Source organism: Leucopleurus acutus (genome assembly GCF_964270905.1).
Source record: "Leucopleurus acutus genome assembly, chromosome: 17".
Lineage (NCBI taxonomy): Eukaryota > Metazoa > Chordata > Mammalia > Artiodactyla > Delphinidae > Leucopleurus > Leucopleurus acutus.
This window is the reverse complement of record NC_139159.1, coordinates 46,784,667-46,803,624: the sequence shown is the minus strand read 5'-3', so window position 1 is coordinate 46,803,624 and position 18,958 is coordinate 46,784,667. Positions and strand designations below refer to the sequence as shown.

Sequence of the window (18,958 nt, the reverse complement as noted above, 5' to 3'; positions counted from 1 at the left end):
TACTTAGTCTGCTTTTGTTTAAAAGATAAAAATAAAAATCAGGAGCTCAGAGAAATTAAAAATGGGTGATTTGTCTAAGACTACAAATCCAGTTTTGTCCGAACTGAATGCTTATGTTCTTAGACAGTAATGCCAAATTCCATTAGCTTGGTGAAAACTGAACTTACAGCAATAAAAACTATGACAAAATGGATAGAAAAGGAGCATAAAAAACATTATTTCTCTAGTTTTACAACTTAAAACCCAAAAATGCAAAGATACTTTTATGTTTTGGGGAATGCCTTATAGGTAGACAAAATGTATCAATTTATTGGTAGAGGGAAAATTAAAATTTTATTATATTAAAGAAGATTCCTTATTAAAGAAGATTCATTTAATTTTGGAATGAACACAATTTTTAAGGTCTGAGAGACTAGTGCCTAAAGACATTAAAGAGAATTGGGTAACTTTAGTAAAACACTTAAGATAAAAGGCAAGGTTGGTGCAAATCACTCCTAGGAACAAATTCTCTGAATATTCAACCAGGTTAAATACTTACAGCGTCTAAGGCTTTTAATGGCAGTGAGTTCCAGGAACTGACACAGCGATTTAGGTCTCTATAGTCTATAGTTGATACAGAGATCTACAACAATGTCAGACATGACAATAAATTTGGTCTAGGCCTGCCCTACATATAGAGCTTGCACTATATTTTAGAGTATATAAACTAATTGAGGGCTCTGAGCAATAATGAACCAAATTAATTGCTTACAAGAGCAAACACTTCTGACGTCACTCTAACGAATAAACAAAAGAATGGTACTGAAGTAGGAATTACTTGAATGGAATCAAGCTTATACACTGGCTATAATCCAAAGTTCATAAAGCTTCTGACAGTGTATGTGAAATTTAGTGGGCATATACATTGTTCTGGGGAAAAGGCTTTTATAACATTCTCAAAGAAGTCCATGGCACAAAAAAGGATAAGAAGTACTTCACAAAAAACACAAATAAGAAACAAAAAAGCCCCCAGATTAATCAGTGAGAAACCACTCACAAGAAAGAGGTTTATTTTGGGTCATTAATCTTAAAAGGAAAAGTAAAAATAGTAAAAGAAATTTTAGGAACTTATATGCACATGGATATTTGGGCCCACGATACACTATAAGGCAGGACACCCAGAAAATAAAAAGAGCCATATAGATATATTTCACTAAGGAAGATTAAACGTTTTTGGCCAAAGATGCCATAAAGTTTAAAGGCAAATAACTGCATTACAGATACAGGGTTTGTATTTATAGAATATAAGGGAGGCTCTTCAAATTGCTAAGAAATTTAATAGAAAAATTAAGTAAATGATATGAAATATCAACCATAAAAAAGCAAATTCACTGGCCAATAAACACTGAAAAATCTGTTCATCCTTATTAATAATCAGGAAAATACAAATTAATGTAAACAACATGAACTGTCAATTCACAAAAGAGCAAACTCAACAGCCAATAAACATTTGAAAAGTTGCTCAAACACCTGGTTTCATTTCCCTTCAGCATGAAGGATTTCCTTTAGGATTTCTTGTAGTGCAGTCCTACTGGTGACAGATTCTTTCACACGAAAAATGTCTTTATTTTGTCTTCATTCATAAATGTTATATATTTTTTTACTTAGAATTTTGGGTTGAGAGGCTTTTAATTTTCTTAATTTTCACGATTTAAAGATGTTCTTTTGATCACTACAGCTTCTTATGAGAAGTAAGCTAACAAAATCTTGGTTCTCTTGCATGTAATGTGTCATTTTTTTCTCATGATACCTTCAAGATATGCTCTTTATCTGTGGCTTTCAACAGTTGGATTATGATGTGTGTAGGCATGGCCTTCTTCATGTATTTATCTTATTAATTTTTCTCCCCTCATTTCTGGCCTACATGTAGTACTCAATAAATATCTGCTGAATTCACTTAGGAAAAAAAAAAAAATCAAGTCATCCTTTGTAATTTTGACAGAACCCAGAGGGAGTCTGGAAGGCTAAAGCAACCCACTCACAAAAAAGAGATTTGGAGTCTCATGTCTTACCATTAAAATTTAGGTTAATCTGGCACACAAGGATATAAAAGAGTACTTACTCCATACTTTTTTCTTTGAGTACATGTTGATTCTTCAAAGTCCTATATTGTTTTGTGACTTCCTGTCCCTTCAGGAATACCGCTACATTCCACCAGGGATATTTATACCAATTTACATAGAGGATCTCACATTTTATATCAGAGTCAATCTAAACTAACAAAATGACATTCATATACCATTTGAGAGTTTGCAAAGTATTTTCATAACTATCTCACTTAAACTTCCCAACAACCTGGTGATCAACTTTGGATATAGCAGGTGCTAACAATTTTACAGAAGTTGGTTTATCAGGACTTATCAAGAAGATAAAGTAGAATTAAGTGAATAAATAAAATTCATTACACTTTGGGTGCAAAGGGATTCTCAGGGCATGAGGTTCATTCAGTCTTGGTTTAATTCTCAGGCAAGAAAAAAAAAAAAAAAAAGGCCCTTGGTATTTGGGGAGAAGCAGCAAGGAGCCCGTGGGAGTCAAGTGATCAAGGAAAGGAAAAAAGGAAGGAGCAGACATAAGAAGGTAATACCAGGCCAAACATAAGTTCTATTTATGTGATGACTTGGCTTAGAACTGGTTTATATTTAAACAACAACAACAAAACCTGAGCTTAGTTCTAAATAAGGTGAATATCTAAAGAAGATATCCCAGAGCTCTAGTTTTGAGCCACAGTCTTACATTTAGTAAGACTCAACAGAAATCACCATACTATTGAGTATCTCAAAGTAAAAGAAAAAATTTTTTTAAAGATTAATAATAGTGGAGTCCCAGGCTAAAACCATAATGGGAACAGAAATTATTCTCAGCTGGGATAGCTATGGATAACCAGAACATGTAGAGTAGGACAATCCTCCCAAGGCTATAATGACTCCTAAAATAAGTCTCTAAAATATAATGTCTCTGGTAGGTAACTCCAAGTAGTAGTTAGCTGTCTATTATATAGGAACTGAGCTACTACTAAAAATAAACTATGAATAAAAATTTTTTTCTTATTATCCTCAAAAGTTTCTTCATATCCCTTTGTAGTCTATCCTTCCTACCACCCCCTTCTCCTTCCCTCTCCCTGCCCTGACTCCAGACAACCAGGAACCTACTTTCTGTCACAATGTAGTAGTTTACACATTATAACATTTTATATAAATGGAATTATACAGTAAGTACTCTTTTTTGGTCTGGCTTCCTTCACTCAGTGTAATGACTGCAATATTTTTTCATGATCTTGCATTTTATCAATAACTCAGTCTTTTTTATGGCTGAATAGTATTATATTGTATGGATAAGCCATAATTTGTTTAATTTGTTAAATTCACTTACTGATGAACATTTGGGTTATGTTTAGTTTTTGGCTATACAAATAAAGCTGTTCAATACATCCATGTAAAAGTCTCTGAGTGGATATACATTTTTGTTTCCCTGAAGAAATACTTAGGGAAGAATGGCTGGGTTGTATGTTTTTTTCCCCCCCTCCAGGAACTTCAAAGTTGTTTCCAAAGCTGTTATGTAATTTTTACATTCCCATCAGTAGTATACAGAGTTCTAGTTGGTTCATAATACTCCATCTTTTAAATTATAGCCAATCTAATAGGTATGTAGTGGTATGTTTTCATGTTTTATTTTGTTTTTTCCTGATGAATAATGATGTTGAGTATCTTTTCATGTGTTGACTGACCAGTCACACATCTTGTGTGGTTCTAATCTTTTCCCCATTATTTGTATTCATGTTATTTTATTTATTGTTCTTTGTCTTCAGGTTACCAAGTAGAAAGGATTCCATAAATATTCTGGTAACAGTTTGGTAAATGTGTTGCTAATACTTTTTCCAAGTGTCTGGTTTTCTGCTATCTTAATGTGTCTTTCGAGGAGAAAATGTTTTTAAACTTGATTATGCCCAATATCTAGATCAATTTGGGGACAGCTGCCATCTTAACAATATTGAATCTTCTAATCTATGAACAGGTATCTTGCTCCAGTTAGATGTTCAAGTTCTCTCAGCAATGTTTTGTGGTTTTCAGGGTAGACGTCTTGGACATCTTTTGTTAAATTCATTTCTGTATGTTTGTTGGCACCAATATAAATGGAACTGATTCATTCCATTTTCCAGTTGTTAGCTGCTAGTACAGAAAAATACAATTGGTTTTTATATATTTATCTTGTCTCCTACAACCATAATAAGTTTATTAGTTCTAGTAATAGTTTCTTAACTCCTCCAGGATCTTCTGTAAAATATTTGATCATATGAAAATAGGGAGAGTTTTACTTCTTTTCTTATCTTTGTGTCTTTTATTTCTTTTGCTTGGTTAATTGCAATGGCTAAGATGGCCAATATGACAAAGAACAGGTGATAGAAGGAGGCATTCTGGGCTTTTTCTTGATCTTAGTGGGAAAAAGTTCAATATTTTACAATTAAGTGTGATATCTGGTTTCCCAGATATGAGTTATTATTTAATGTCCAGATATTTACAGTTTTCCTAGTTATTATTGATTTCTAATATAATTTGACTATGGTTAGATAATATACTTTACTGATTTTAATTCTCTTAATATAATGAGACCATGTACACCTGAAAAAAATGTGCATTCCATGGTTGTTGAATATAGTATTCTATAAATGTCAATTAGGTCAAGGTGAGTTCACAGTATTTTTCATATCTTCTATATCTCCAATTATTTATTTTTCATCTAGTTGTTTTACAACCACTGAGAGAGATGGTATAAAAATTTCCTAATATGATTGAATAGAATTACCTGTTTTTTCCTTTAATTCTGTCCATTTTTCTTTCATGTCCTTCTTTATCTCTGGTAATACTTTTTCTTTTTGTCTATTTTATTTGATATTAAAATAAATAAGTCCATCCTTCTTATGCTGTTTGTATGGTGTATTTTTTCCTATGCATTTATTTATATTGTTTCTTTATATTTTAAGTGCTTCTCTTTTAGGCAACGTATGCAGAGTCTTGCTTTATTCCTACCCTAATAGGAGCAGTTGGACCAGGGGTCAGAAGACTTTCTGTAAATGGTCAGATAGTAAATATTCTAGACTTTGTGAGCTACATAGTGTTCTCCCTTGCTCTTACTTAATTCTGTGGTTGTAGCATGATGGTAACCTTACACAGTATGTGAAAAAAAGCATGTGGCCAAATTTATCTGCAAGCCTTAGTTTGCTGAATCCTGGTCTAAACACTCCCAGTTAGGATCGTAACATTTAATGTAATTCTTGCTAAGGCAGGATCATCTCTACAATTTTATTTTTTGTTTTCTGTTTCCATCCTCTGTTTTATGTAACTCTGTTACCACTTCTTCACTTCTTTAGATTATTTGAATACTTCTTAGTATTTCATTTTAATTCATCTATTGGCATTTTGGTTAGTATTTCATTTTAATTCATCTATTGGCATTTTGGTTATATCTCTTTGTATTTTTGCTTTTTTTTTTTTAGTAGTTATTCTAGGAAATTATAATATATGTAGAAAAATGTTCACAGTCTACTTTTAAATTTATACTGTACCACTTCATGAGATATTTAGAAATCTGACAACCACTCGGTCCCCTTAGCCCATCCCCCACTAGCCTTGATGATGAAGTTGTCTTTTTTTTTTTGGCTGTGTTGGGTCTTCGTTGCTGCTCACGGGCTTTCTCTAGTTGCAGTGAGCTACTCTTCCTTGTGGTGCGCGGGCTTCTCATTGCGGTGGCTTCTCTTGTTGTGGAGCACTGGCTCTAGGTGCATGGGCTTCAATAGTTGTGGCACGTGGGCTCAGTAGTTGCGGCTCGTAGGCTACAGAGCACAGGCTCAGCAGTTGTGGCACACGGGCTTAGTTGCTCCACAGCATGTAGGATCTCCCTGGACCAGGGCTCAAACCTGTGTCCCCTGCATTGGCAGGTGGATTCTTAACCACTGCGCCACCAGAGAAGTCCCAAGTTGTCTTGTATATTAAATCCACATACATTGAAAGGTCTAGCAGACAGTGTTATGGATTTTGCTTTCCACAGTCATATGTATTTTTTTAAATAGTTAAAAAAAAAAGATTTATCAAGCTATTTATCATTTCTGTTGGTTTTCCTTTATTTCTGAAGATCCAAGTTTTCATTTGGTACCACTCCCTTTTAACTTGTAGAACTTCCTTCAGTATTTCTTGTAAAGTAGAGGTGCTGGTGACAATTTTCCTAGTTTTCTTTCATGTACAGTGTCTTTATTTCACTTTAATTTCTGTGAGACATGCACATTGTCTTGACAGTGTTTTTCTGTTAGCATTTTAAAGATATTGTTCTAATGTCTTCTGTCCTCTGTGGGGTTTTTTGTTTGTTTTTTTAATATTTACTTATTTATTTATTTGGCTGCGTTGGCCCTTAGTTGCAGCAAGCAGAATCTTCATTGCCACATGCGGGATCTTCGTTGTCACATGCGGGATCTTTAGTTGCAGCATGCAGGATCTAGTTACCTGACCAGGGATTGAACCTGGGCTCCCTGCATTGGGAGTGCAGAGTCTTAACCGCTGGACCACCAGGGAAGTCCCATGTCCTCTATGGTTTTTAATGAGAAATCGGCACTCATTCAAATTAAGCCATATATAATGTATCTTCTTGCAGCTGCTTTCAAGATTTTTAAAAAAGTTATCCTTGGTTTTTAGCATTTTAATCACAACGTGTCCAAGATAAACATGCTTGGGACTGGGTAAACGTCATGAATATGTAAAAGCCTATCTCTTTCTGCAAATTTGGGAAATTTGTACAATTATTTGTTAATATTTTTCTGGCCCCAGCTTTTTCTCCTTATCTTCTGGAATTCCAATTACACATATATTTGAACATTCCGTCCCACAACCACTGAAGATTCGATCCTATTTTTAATATCTTTTCTTTTCTGTTTTCCAAATTCATAATTTCTATGCACAATGTTCAAGTTCAATGACTCTTCTGTCACATGCAGGTCACCTCTAAGCCCATATGGTATGGTTTTTTCTTTCAGATATTGTATTTCCAATTCTCAAATTCCATTTGATTGTTTTTTTTTTGCGGTACGCAGGCCTCTCACTGTTGTGGCCTCTCCCATTGCGGAGCACAGGCTCTGGATGTGCAGGCTCAGCGGCCATGGCTCACGGGCCTAGCCGCTCCACGGCATGTGGGATCTTCCTGGACCGGGGCACGAACCTGTGTCCCCTGCATCGGCAGGAGGACTCTCAACCACTGCGCCACCAGGGAAGCCCCATTTGATTGTTTTTATACTTTACTTCTCCATTGAGAATTCTTACGTTTTTCATTCAGTGTTGCTTTCCTTTACACCTCATAAAAAAAAATTATAATAGCTGTTTTAAAGTCTTTTTTGCAATTCAATTATTTAAAAACCAAATTGGGAACATTCATTTATGTTGTTAGTTTTTGCTTTTTTTCCCCCAGCGTATATAGAATAATCAGTGGGACTGATGGGCTGAGATGGGCTTCTGCTGCTATGACAGAACTAAATCTATTTTTTCCCTTTTAACAGCTTCTGTGATAAAGGATCTAAAGAAGGTGAATCTGTTTCTCTATAATCTGTTTGCTAGAGCTGCCATATAAAAGTGCCATAAACTGGGTGGCTTAAAACAACAGAAACTTATAGTTTCATGGTTCTGGAGATCAGAGAGTCCCTACTCAAGGTAATAGCAGGGCTATGCTCTGGGACTCAGGAGAATCCTTCGTTGCCTCTGGTTCTTCTGGAGGTAGCCAGCAATCCTTGTGTTCTTTGGCTTGCAGCTGGATCAGTCCAATCTCTGCCTCCATTCACATGGCACTCTCCCTGTGTATCTTCACATCAACTTCCCTCTGTGACTATCTACTTCCAAATTTCCCTTTTTATAAGGATATCAGTCAACTAGATGAGGGCTCACCCTAATGAATTCATTTTAGCTTGATTACCTCTGTAATGATCCTATTAACAGGTAAGGTCACATGATGAGATACTACAAGTTAGAAATTCAACGTATCTTTTGTTGGAGACACAATTCAACCAACAAATTTTCCTTCCTCTAGGAAATGCATTTCAACAACCATCAGCAGTAGCATTCAAAGAATAATCTAAGAGGAGTTAAGCCATTTCATAATTATTCTCTTCTATACTACTATGGGTCATAATAGAATGGCAAATGGCCATTAATATGGAATATTTACTATTGTTCAAAAGAATTTACTACTGATTATAAAAGAAATTACTTTTATAAAAGAAATTACTTTCAAATATTCATTACTGGGATAAGCTATTAGTTTAGTATAACTGCCTCATCATAATTCTAACTGTATGTATTTTTTAATAAGGCCATCACCAAGATTAAATTAGCAGGTCCGATCTTTTCAAAATGCACAAATATATATGAAAGTTAAACCAAACTGTAGAGTATACAGTAGGTGGAGCAAGGCAGAGAGAAGAGGGGAAAGAAGGAGGATGGTTTCAGTAAGGAGGCTCTATAACATATGAATAATATTTGAACCCACTTAAAAAAACACACTTTAAAAACTAGCTCGTCACCACTAATGCTGGAATAAACAAAGATTTATCGACATTGACCTAACAGATCCAATAAAACTCTAAAAAGTATTGTTTTAAAAATATAATTTCAAATACTATTCAACGTTGATAATCTGTGTAGAAAATATACAAGAGTCTGCTTGAGGTCAAAGAAACAAGTATTAAATTATATGTAATTAATAATTTGTACAAACCCAGGAGATCTGAATTCATACTAAATTATAAAACTGTAGAATATAACATGTTTGGCCTATCCCAACTGGAATGTTAAAGGATTAACAAAATGCCTTTTTTAAAGAGTAAACAGTGCTTTTTTTCTTTTAAATACTGCATGTTGAGCAAAAGAAGTTTTGAGTGAGAAACTGATCGGAAATTACATTTGATCACTTCAATAGACTCTTCCAGTCTGACAGTAAAGTAGTTCTTCACCGTTTAAAAAACTTTACATCTGCAACTGATTTCATTCCATCAGCCAAAAGATGCATTTATGCTGCCACCATTACATTTTCAGAAGTTTGAATTACAAAACTTGAGAGAACTTCAAAGCAATACTTAATCTAACCATTCTGATCTTGATGGCCCTGTTAAAAATAATTTAAGACACTTAATAGAAGAGAAACCCTTCAACAAAATGAGTAACAATTGTTCTTAAATCACATTATTTTAAATTTCCTTTCATAAATCAAATGTACCAACCTGGGGGTTCGAGCATTTTATCTCAAGTGACTCTAGGTCAACATGCAGACAGACAACAAATGAATGCCTCATATCAGGTCCTGTAGCGAGTAGTTTTTGAGATGTAACAGCTAGAGTAGAGGTACAACCCATAGGTTCCACTAGGCAAAGTGTCACTTGTTTTCCAAAAAGGGTGTATATGCTGAAATGATGCAAGCTGATGGTCCAAGGAAAGGCATCACCTGAAAATGGGTACAAAAGTGGGTAGGGAGGCACACAAACAAAAATATAGTTAATTGTCACTTGATAGTAAGGTATCTACTGTTAATATTTGAAATATAAAACAGTTAATATGGCATCATAAATAGCGTATACTGTATCCCAGAGACCAACATGTTAAACAGTTTACATGTTATATAAGAGTTACCTTTTAAAAATGTTTATATTTATTATAACATACTACTATATCAATAATGTACATTATAAAACATACGAAAGTAGAAATTAAGGAAATGAGATAAAAATATAAATACAAGTTCTAACTTTTTCTTCCCTCACCCTTGTACTAGGGGGTTGTACAGTGCAACTGCTGGGATGTATGCATTATACCTTGGAGACCACAGAGAATGTGTTAAATTAGGAAAATTAGGAAAATGAACTAAAGGTGACCACAGATCTGACTGCAGAATAAAAAAAGAATAAACAATTTACTATGGTCTGTTGGACCATCTGCATCAGAGTCATATGGGTGCTGATATAAAATACAGATTCCTGGTTTCTACTTCAGACCTACTTAATCAGAAATCTCTGATGGTTAAGACCCAGGACGCACGTACATATCTTCAGTTGGTGATTCTTATATATGTTATTTTTAAATCAAGTATATTTTATTTAAAAATAAAAGTACTCACATTTCAGAATTAAAAGCAAAATTTCTTTCATTGTTTTAAATTTTTTCCTTTTATTGATTTACCAGAGAAAAAAATTGTTAATATAAATTTATGAGATAAAACTATCTTTTTTTTATTGTGGCTATAGATAAAATACTTTGTGAAATAGCATTAAAAATGTACTCAGTATTAAAACATTCGTAAATATTCATTACTGGGATGCCAATTTGATGGAAAATATGTTCCTATGACTTGTATTTTTGACTTTGCAATTCTACTGGCACTTGATAGTATAGATAGTATAATACAGACTTCTTTTTAAGTATCTAGTTCTAAAACAAATTGAAAATATTTATCTTTTAATTAGAGAGGTACTAGTGTCTCACTGAAAATAACTTAGAAAATATAATATATAAAGAAAAAAATCAAAACCAGTCATAATTCACCTTCCATCTTGCTACTCCCAGGAATATGCACTATTAACACTGTTATTATTTTTCCTTCAAGTCTTTTTTTTTTTCCCCCCTGTAGTGTTGGACACGCTCACACAGAGTTGGAACCAGATCACATCGTACTATTAGGTTCATGTTATTTTTTAGCAAGGAAAAAAATACCAAGTGAATAACTAAGTAGATCATGCTATAAACATATATACTAAAGGAATATAAATAAGTATTTGAATTGTGAATGGTGATACTCAGGGGATGCTACAAGATAGATTCTCATATGTTTGAACATTCAAAATGTCTTGATCAAGTAGTTAAGAAAATTAAAATCAGAAACTTTGAAATTGAGACCTGGATAATAAAATAAATCTAGCTACATAGCAGTCCACAACAACTTGACTGGAAACAATGGAAACTGCATAATAATATGTGGTCAGCATCGTGGTACTCTGCCTGTCTTAAGACTTAAAATATTTTGCCCCCAGGAAAGAATGACAAACTTTAAATCATCTGTAACTAATTCTGAAATTATTTTAAAACCTACACAAAGTTCCAGGCTATTTACAAAATAAAGGCTTTGCCAAATTTGTCTTAAAATACTTTGGAATGATTTCAGGTTACATATTTTAAAATCTGTAGTGAGCTATACATAGTCTTTCAAATTTTATGTTATCCAAGAAATGTTAAATGGTGATTATGTTGGGTAAAAAGCACCACATTTAAATTCATGAAATAGAAAAAAAGAATTCCAAATGACATTGGTACTATCTCAGATATGTGTCTCTGCTTCTTCTTTGGAATCAGACCATAACCTGAAATTGGGTATACCATATTCTAAGTCTTAAACAGAACCTTTTAAGGTAATATTTTACGTCCATTTATTTAACAAGCATATCATCTATTTTAAAAAGTACACTCTATCTAGAAGAGCTTAACATGTAATGACAAACATTCCCACAATTAATCACTGTGAAAAAATTATCAAAACATAACAAACACATCACTACCTGCACACCTATTCCTTTTACACACACACACACACCAAAATAAAAAGCACCTCATCTATTTACAACACTGGCAATATACTGTTCTGAGAACTCCATAAAATATGCTCAGATATCCATGAGGGACCAGGATCATGTACTATTCTGAGAACTTCAAGACTAGTATTTTAACATTAATGAGAAAGTGCTAAGGCTATAAAATGAGTCTTTCATTTTAGAAAAATTATTTATTGCTGGCAGAATTCAGAAATAGTCAAATTGTCTAAAGAACAAGAAAAAATAAAAACAAAGCAGGAGGACTGAAAATTTCATTTCTGTGTGAAACCTCTATATTATTAACAGAGAAAAGAATACCAATAAATTAATTCTCAAAAAATGATAACCAAACACTAATGAACTTCAGATGAGTTAACGTAAAAGAAAGTGAATATGGCAAAGCTTTGAGACAAAATGAATAAATAGAATTCAGTGTGAGACTATGTGATACATGTGTCAACAGTGGGGGAGAGGGACCCTGATCATATACATCTAATTTACAGTCTTCAATACTGGTGGGCAGGGATCAATATTCTGCAAAGAGAATTGGTCTTTCCCTTTCTAAAGATGCTGTGCTTTATTATAGGAAAAAGTATATATACTTTGCACCAAGGTAAATCACTTTACAAAGATCAATATGGAAAATGAAGAAAGAAAACTGTTCAATATTAGAGATACTCCCCCTCAGTTTTCCTTCTTTCATAACCTTAGTCATTACGTGTCTTTAGAAACAAACAAAAAGGTGTCTTTCCTCTTCTACTTAACTCTTTTCCCTATGTCCCACAATCCAGTATGTCTCAGGCAGGTTTTTATTTCAAATATGAAATAGTGTAATGAGGAATATTTTACTGCTAATTGTGAGGGTTAACAATTTGGAAACAGATGCAGTGTATTCTACAAACATAAATGAGCCAAAAGTGCTGACCCTGTTTCCCCAAACCACTTAGCACTAAACTGATTTACAGACAGTTGAGATAAAGGGTTTCTTTAATTCTACATGATATTAATTTAAGCAGTGGGAATGTTCGAGGAATGAAGGCATTAAAAAAGATATAAAGCATAATCAATTCTCCTGGCAGAGGAGAACTGCTGAAATGCCTGGAAGAGAAGGAAATGAAAATGAGCAACATATAGTTTTATTTGCTCTGTAACCAAATTTCTACTTTGGAAGAAAATACTGCTTTGTATTAGGAAATGTAAAATGTATTGCATGTATAAAATAATAAAAATTAAAAATATATTAAATTTATATAAATATATAAAATTTATACTGAAAAATATCATGATTATTAAATCATGATAAAATAGATAATTCATTTCAAATTTGTGAAATATTTTCTTCATATCTAGAAACCCAAGCATTCAGTGCTTGATTCACTTCTTTAATCCTTCCATAGGCCTTTGTGCATATATAAATGTTTATAAACTCAGCATGTATTAAAAAAAAAAAGGGTGTGTGTGTTTCGCTGGTGGCGCAGTGGTTAAGAATCTGCCTTCCAATGCAGGGGAGACGGGTTCTAGCCCTGGTCCGGAAAGATCCAACATGCCGTGGAGCAACTAAGCCCGTGCGCCACAACTACTGAGCCTGTGCTCTAGAGCCCGCGAGCCACAACTACTGAAGCCCACGCACCTAGAGCCTGTGCTCCGCAACAAGAGAAGCCCCTGCGATGAGAAGCCCGCGCACAGCAACAAAGAGTAACCCCTGCTCGTGGCAACTAGAGAAAGCCCGCGCGCAGCAACGAAGACCCAATGCAGCTAAAAATAAATAAATAAAATAAATAAATTTATTTTAAAAAAAAAGCTTTCAGTGCTAACTAGTATTCACGTCTGAATATTACTGGTTTAATCATAACTTAATCATCAAATTTTCATTAGTGTATAAAGAAATATAATACTGTTTTTTAAAATTCCTTAAAACTTATGACTGCAAATATAAACAAGGCAAAACCAGAACAATTATTGCTTTTAAAACTAAAAGTAACCTCAAAGACTAGTGCTGTCCTTCAAGCAATTAATATATCAGTAATTACAGTTTTAAAAGGTGTCGAAATTATAGCAATGCAGAATTTATTTAAGGTCATATGGTCAGCTAACAAGACATACCCTCAGTTGCTACAGCTTGTCAAGATATGTTACAATTAAACATTTTCTAAAGTGACTTACCACTAACTAATGGCACGTCTTACCTCACTTAAATTATTACACAGACACTTACATAATTAAGGAAACATTATCATAAAATATTTCTTGGGTCTCATGACTCAGTGATATGATATATGGATTATAACTTAAAAAATAAATATAGGGTAGTTTAAAGATCCTTATTTTTAAATGCTATTTTTTGCTTCCTGATTGTTTTCTACTTTAGCTTTTTCTTAAATAAATGACTAGCCAATTTATTCCTCATTAAGCTTTTTATTGAACATGTACTTTACAAACACCGTGTCCTCAAAACTTTAATAACATAAGAAACGTGATTAAGACATGATTCCCTTTCCAAAACATTTTCAGCTATATACATTATATTTACAAAAATAATAAAAAATACTTATAATCATTTACAACACAAACATCCTAGATAATAAATTCACTTATCATTTCCCTTAACATAACACATAGTACATGTAGACATTTTAGTCAATTTGAGTTAAATCTATTACCTTCTCAAGACTTCTGCAAAAGAATTGTTTACTGCTATTAGATGAAAGTCAAGACTGACTAATGCATAAAAGCTTTGCCATGTTAACCTTCCTAATAAACGAGTATTTGTTAGGAATAAAAGATACACATTTGTGTATTCATTTTATATTACTGACAGAGTATATCAATTTACTTAAGTTGATAAACTGGTTTACTGAGTGCATTAGAACACTATGACACTGCCTCTACAGCATGAGCCTGGATTTTGCACCAGGAGACTTAGGTAAATATCCTAGCTCTAACTATCCCTTAGTATTAGAGGAGAAATGCTAATTCCTAATTCCTCTGCTTTTTCCACATGAAGTGCTAAGCCATTTCATGCCTTTTCCTTCACAAGAACTGAGTGGGCTATTTCATTACAGTAAAAGAACCAACTTAGTGACAAAAGAAAAGATATAAGAATAAAGATCAAAGAAAAAGCAAAAAAGTTTTTTAAAAAAAAGGTAAAAAGTAAAGTCCTGATTAATTTCACTTCTTTCATTATTTGGTATTATTATTTAAAGAAGTTTTTTGGAAGACAGGAAGTTCATAGATGACCCAAGGACCCTTTCAGTTCAAGAAACTATTCCAAATACTAAATTAAAGAGTTTGGGGACTTCCCTGGTGGTCCACTGGTTAAGACTTTGCCTTCCAATGCAGGGGGTGCGGGTTTGATCCCTGGTCAGGTAGCTAAGATCTCCCACACGCCTCACGGCCAAAAAAAAAACAAAAAAAAAAACCATAAAACAGAAGCAATACTGTAACAAATTCAATAAAGACTTTAAAAAAAGTGCGATAAATGAAAGAGTCTGAATCAATGAATTGTATTGTATTTCGTGAAAACCTCATACAGAAGGGAATTATATGGAAGAAAACCTGAGTCCTGGTGATCATGTTTATCCATAACTTTGCACCTCAAGTACGGTTTCATTCCCTGGGGCTCAGATGAACCACTTTAAAAACATGCTAAAGCTGACAGGTATGACCAGGGACTAGCTGTGAAATTAGGAATAGAGCAATTTTTGGTACTGAAAATAAATGTTACTCTGTAGCACAAGATTCTATCATGTTATCAGTGCCAACTGATGGACAATCTAGGTCAAACAGTTACCTAAGGATATAAAAAAGGAACAAAGAAGTCAGGTATGTGACAATCTTACAGATTTGTAAACTGTCAGAGAAAAGGTGACAGGTTAAGTACAGGTATAGATGAGAATACCTAGTAAAGCTATAAATATGAAGAACACCTATCTTTAAAGAAAGTGTAGAGGAAAGGAGCCCATGAATGATATTCAAAAGGAGTAGCCACTATCCACAGAAAACAAATCAAGGAAAGTGGTTATCCAGAAGTTAAGAAAGAATTTCAAAAAAGAATCAATGAACATCAAGGATTAAAAGGTTTCCATTGGATTTGCAAATAAGAGGTTTGTTCTGTTAACTGAGTAAGCTGAAAGAAATTTTAGCATTTTTATATGACAACAAGGATTAAATAAGGAGGTTATAATTGATGAAGCAAGTTCCGTAAAAATGTAGTGCATAGCATATAGTATGCACTCAATAAATATTTGCTTTATGAAGGAAGGAAGGAAGGAAAGGAGAAAGGGAGGGAGGGATGGACTGAGATGGATAAATGAATAAAAATGGCTTGGTCCTAAGCAATATCAGCAGATGAAAGACTTAATCCAGGTAAGGTAGATTCATTTGTTAAACAAGTATTTACTGAATTAAATATATGCTAGATATTATTCTAGGATCTAGGAAAAGAGCAGTGAACAATATAACCTCACTGTTCTCATGGATCTTGCCTTCTAGTTGTGAAAAGGATAATAAACTAATAATTAAATGACATATAGTATGTTGATGGTCCTAGATGTTCTGAAGAGCACTTAAGCAGGGTAACAGAACAGGGTGCTGCCACTTTAAGACAGGATAGTCCAGAAAAGCCACTCTGATAAAATGACATTCCATAGAGACATAAGGCATGAGGCTACTTGGGAAAAAAGTGTTCTAGAAGGTGAACAGTAAGTGTAAAAGTCCTGTATCAGGACCCTGTTTGGATGGGAAGTTGTCAATGCTTTCATTAAGGTAATAAGGAGGTTGTATGCTGCATAGGGGAAATAATCAGATAACCTTGAGGAAAGTGGTGAAAATTTATAATAGCTTTTATAGGGAGTGGAAAGGTATTAAAGGAAGTATAAAAAGTTTACAAAATTATCAATGAGGGCCAGAAGTCATTTTTTCCCAAAAAACTGTCAAGAACTTCAGAAAAGAAGCTTAAATGTCAAATAGTTGGAACGATCCAAGGCTACACTTCCTTCCAAGAAACTGAGAATCCACAATATCCAAAATATATAAAGAACTCATGCAACTCAATATCATAAAAACAACCTGATTAAAAAATGGGCAGAGGATCTGAATAGACATTTTTCCAAAGAAGACATACAGATGGCCAACATACACAGGAAAAGATGCTCAACAAAACTAATCATTAGGGAAGTGCAAATTGAAACCACAATGAGATAACATCTCCCACCTGTCAGAATGGCTATTACCAAAAAAGATGATAAATAACAAGTGTTGGCGAGGATGCAGAGAAAAGGGAACCCTTTCTGCACTGTTGATGAGAATGTAAATTGGTACAACCACTATGGAAAACAGGATGAAAGTTCCTCAAAAAATTACAAACAGAACACCATACGATTTAGCAATTCCACTTCAGGGTATTTATCCAATGAAAACAAAAACACTACTAGAAAAAGATATCTGCACCCCAATGTTCAGAGAAGCATTATTCACAATATCTGAGATATAGAAGCAACCTAAGTGTCTATCAACAGATGAATAAAGAAAATGTGGTGTAGGAGGAGGATATCAAGCTGGCAGAGTAGGACACCGAACTCATCTCCCACAACGAACATATCAAAAAAATACGTCTACATGTGGAGCATCTCTCACTGAAAACAAACTGGAGACTGGCAGAAAGGCTACCCTATAACCAAGGCTGTAAAGAAAGATCCACAGGGAGTCGGGCAAGAGGTAGGAGAAGCAACAATCAGGGGGACCTGTACTCCTAACAGGGGACACAGAAGAGGAGGGTAATATCAAGGGCTCAAAGATCCTCCCCGGGGAGTAAGTGGCTTGTACCACATTTTGGACACCTCAGTCCTAGAAGCCAAAACCAGGAAGACAAGTCCCCTTAGCTGGTGGAAAGCAATGGGACTTAACAGAAGAAACTAAGACTCTACTCCTGAAGAATGCATGCGCAAACTTGGTAACTCCTTGAAACAAGGCAGAGGAAGCAAACTGAAACTGCCCAGGGCTCTGGTGGGTTTCCTGTGACAAAGTGCTCCTCCTGCCTGCAGCAGGTGCCTGCTCCTGCCCCTCTTACTCTGTCTGGCTCAGCTCCCTCCAGGGCAATGGCTGACACTGCCAAGGAAAGTACGCACCTGGGGATGGAACCAGTCAGACCCTGCATTGCATCTGAACAGGGCAAGAGCAGACATTACTGGCACTGACAGAGAGTGGTGGATTACGAGCCATCTGGAGCTCTGATTGCTGTGTCATGAACGTTACAGCTCAAATGGCACTCCACACTGGGAACCCTTCTCCAGGCCCTCTTTGTTCCAGCAGTACTCTCTTCTGGGGCAAAGGTGTCATTGCCAGGAGGGAGTATAGTACAAACTTAGAGCGAATGGAACCAATTCAGACTGACCTTCAGGGCTTCTTGTCCAGCATCTGGGAATCCTACCCTACCCACCCACATGTGGATGATGACCACTGAGCACAGGAGAAGCTCCAAGCTCACACCTGGCTCTAGCGCTAACAGCAAAAAGAAAAGCAAATTTAAAAATGAGGACAGTTTAAGGGACTTCTGGACATCAGCATACTAACATTCATGACATAGGGGTCCCAGAAGGAAAAGAAAGAAAGGGGTCAAAAATGTATTTGATGAAATTATGGCTGAAAACTTGAACCTGAAGAAAGAAACAGGTAACCAGATAGAGGAAGCACAGAGAGTCCCAAACAAGATGAACCCACAGTAAGACACATCATAATTAAAACAGCCAAAGTTAAAGAAAGAATTCTAAAGGCAACAAGAGAAAAAGAATCACATAGAAGGGAACCCCCATAAGGCTATCAGCTGGTTTTTCTGTGGAAAGTTTGTAGGCCAGAAGGGAGTGGCAGATATACTGAAAGTGCTAAAAGGGAAAAATCTACAACCTAGGTTATTCTACCCAGCGAGGTTATCATTCAGAATTGAAGGAGAAATTAAAAAACTTCTCAGACAAGCAAAAACTAAAACAGTTCATCAGTAATAAGTGAAATGTTGAAGGGTCTTTGCTAAGTGGAAAACAAAAGGTTACAAAAAGAAGAATCTATAGGAAAGGAAAAATCCCACAAGTAGAAGCAAACATATACTAAAGGCTGTGGATCAACCACTTAAATAAGGTAGTACAAATATTAAAAGACAAAAATTGTAGGGACTTCCCTGGTGGTCCAGTGGGTAAAACTCCACACTCCTAATGCAGGGGGCCCAGGGTTGATCCCTGGTCGGGGAACTAGATCCCACATACATGCCACGACTAAGAGTTCACAGGCCACAACTAAGGAGTTCACATGCCACAACAAACATGGCAC

At 34.9% G+C, this 18,958-nt stretch overlaps 1 protein-coding gene across 10 annotated transcripts in view; it reads right to left on the bottom strand.

The window, feature by feature from the left end:
- The window catches only part of VPS13B (vacuolar protein sorting 13 homolog B), an 808,377-nt gene that overhangs the window by 411,810 nt on the left and 377,609 nt on the right, over positions 1-18,958 (bottom strand). For all 10 annotated transcript variants that reach the window (XR_014326885.1, XM_082859134.1, XM_082859132.1 and 7 more), the window contains one exon: positions 9,287-9,507. Coding sequence is in view for 9 of the 10 variants with exons in the window: in XM_082859134.1 (XP_082715260.1) it covers positions 9,287-9,507 (221 nt within the window). In the remaining variant the exon portion in view is untranslated. The remainder of the gene's footprint in view (positions 1-9,286; positions 9,508-18,958) is intronic.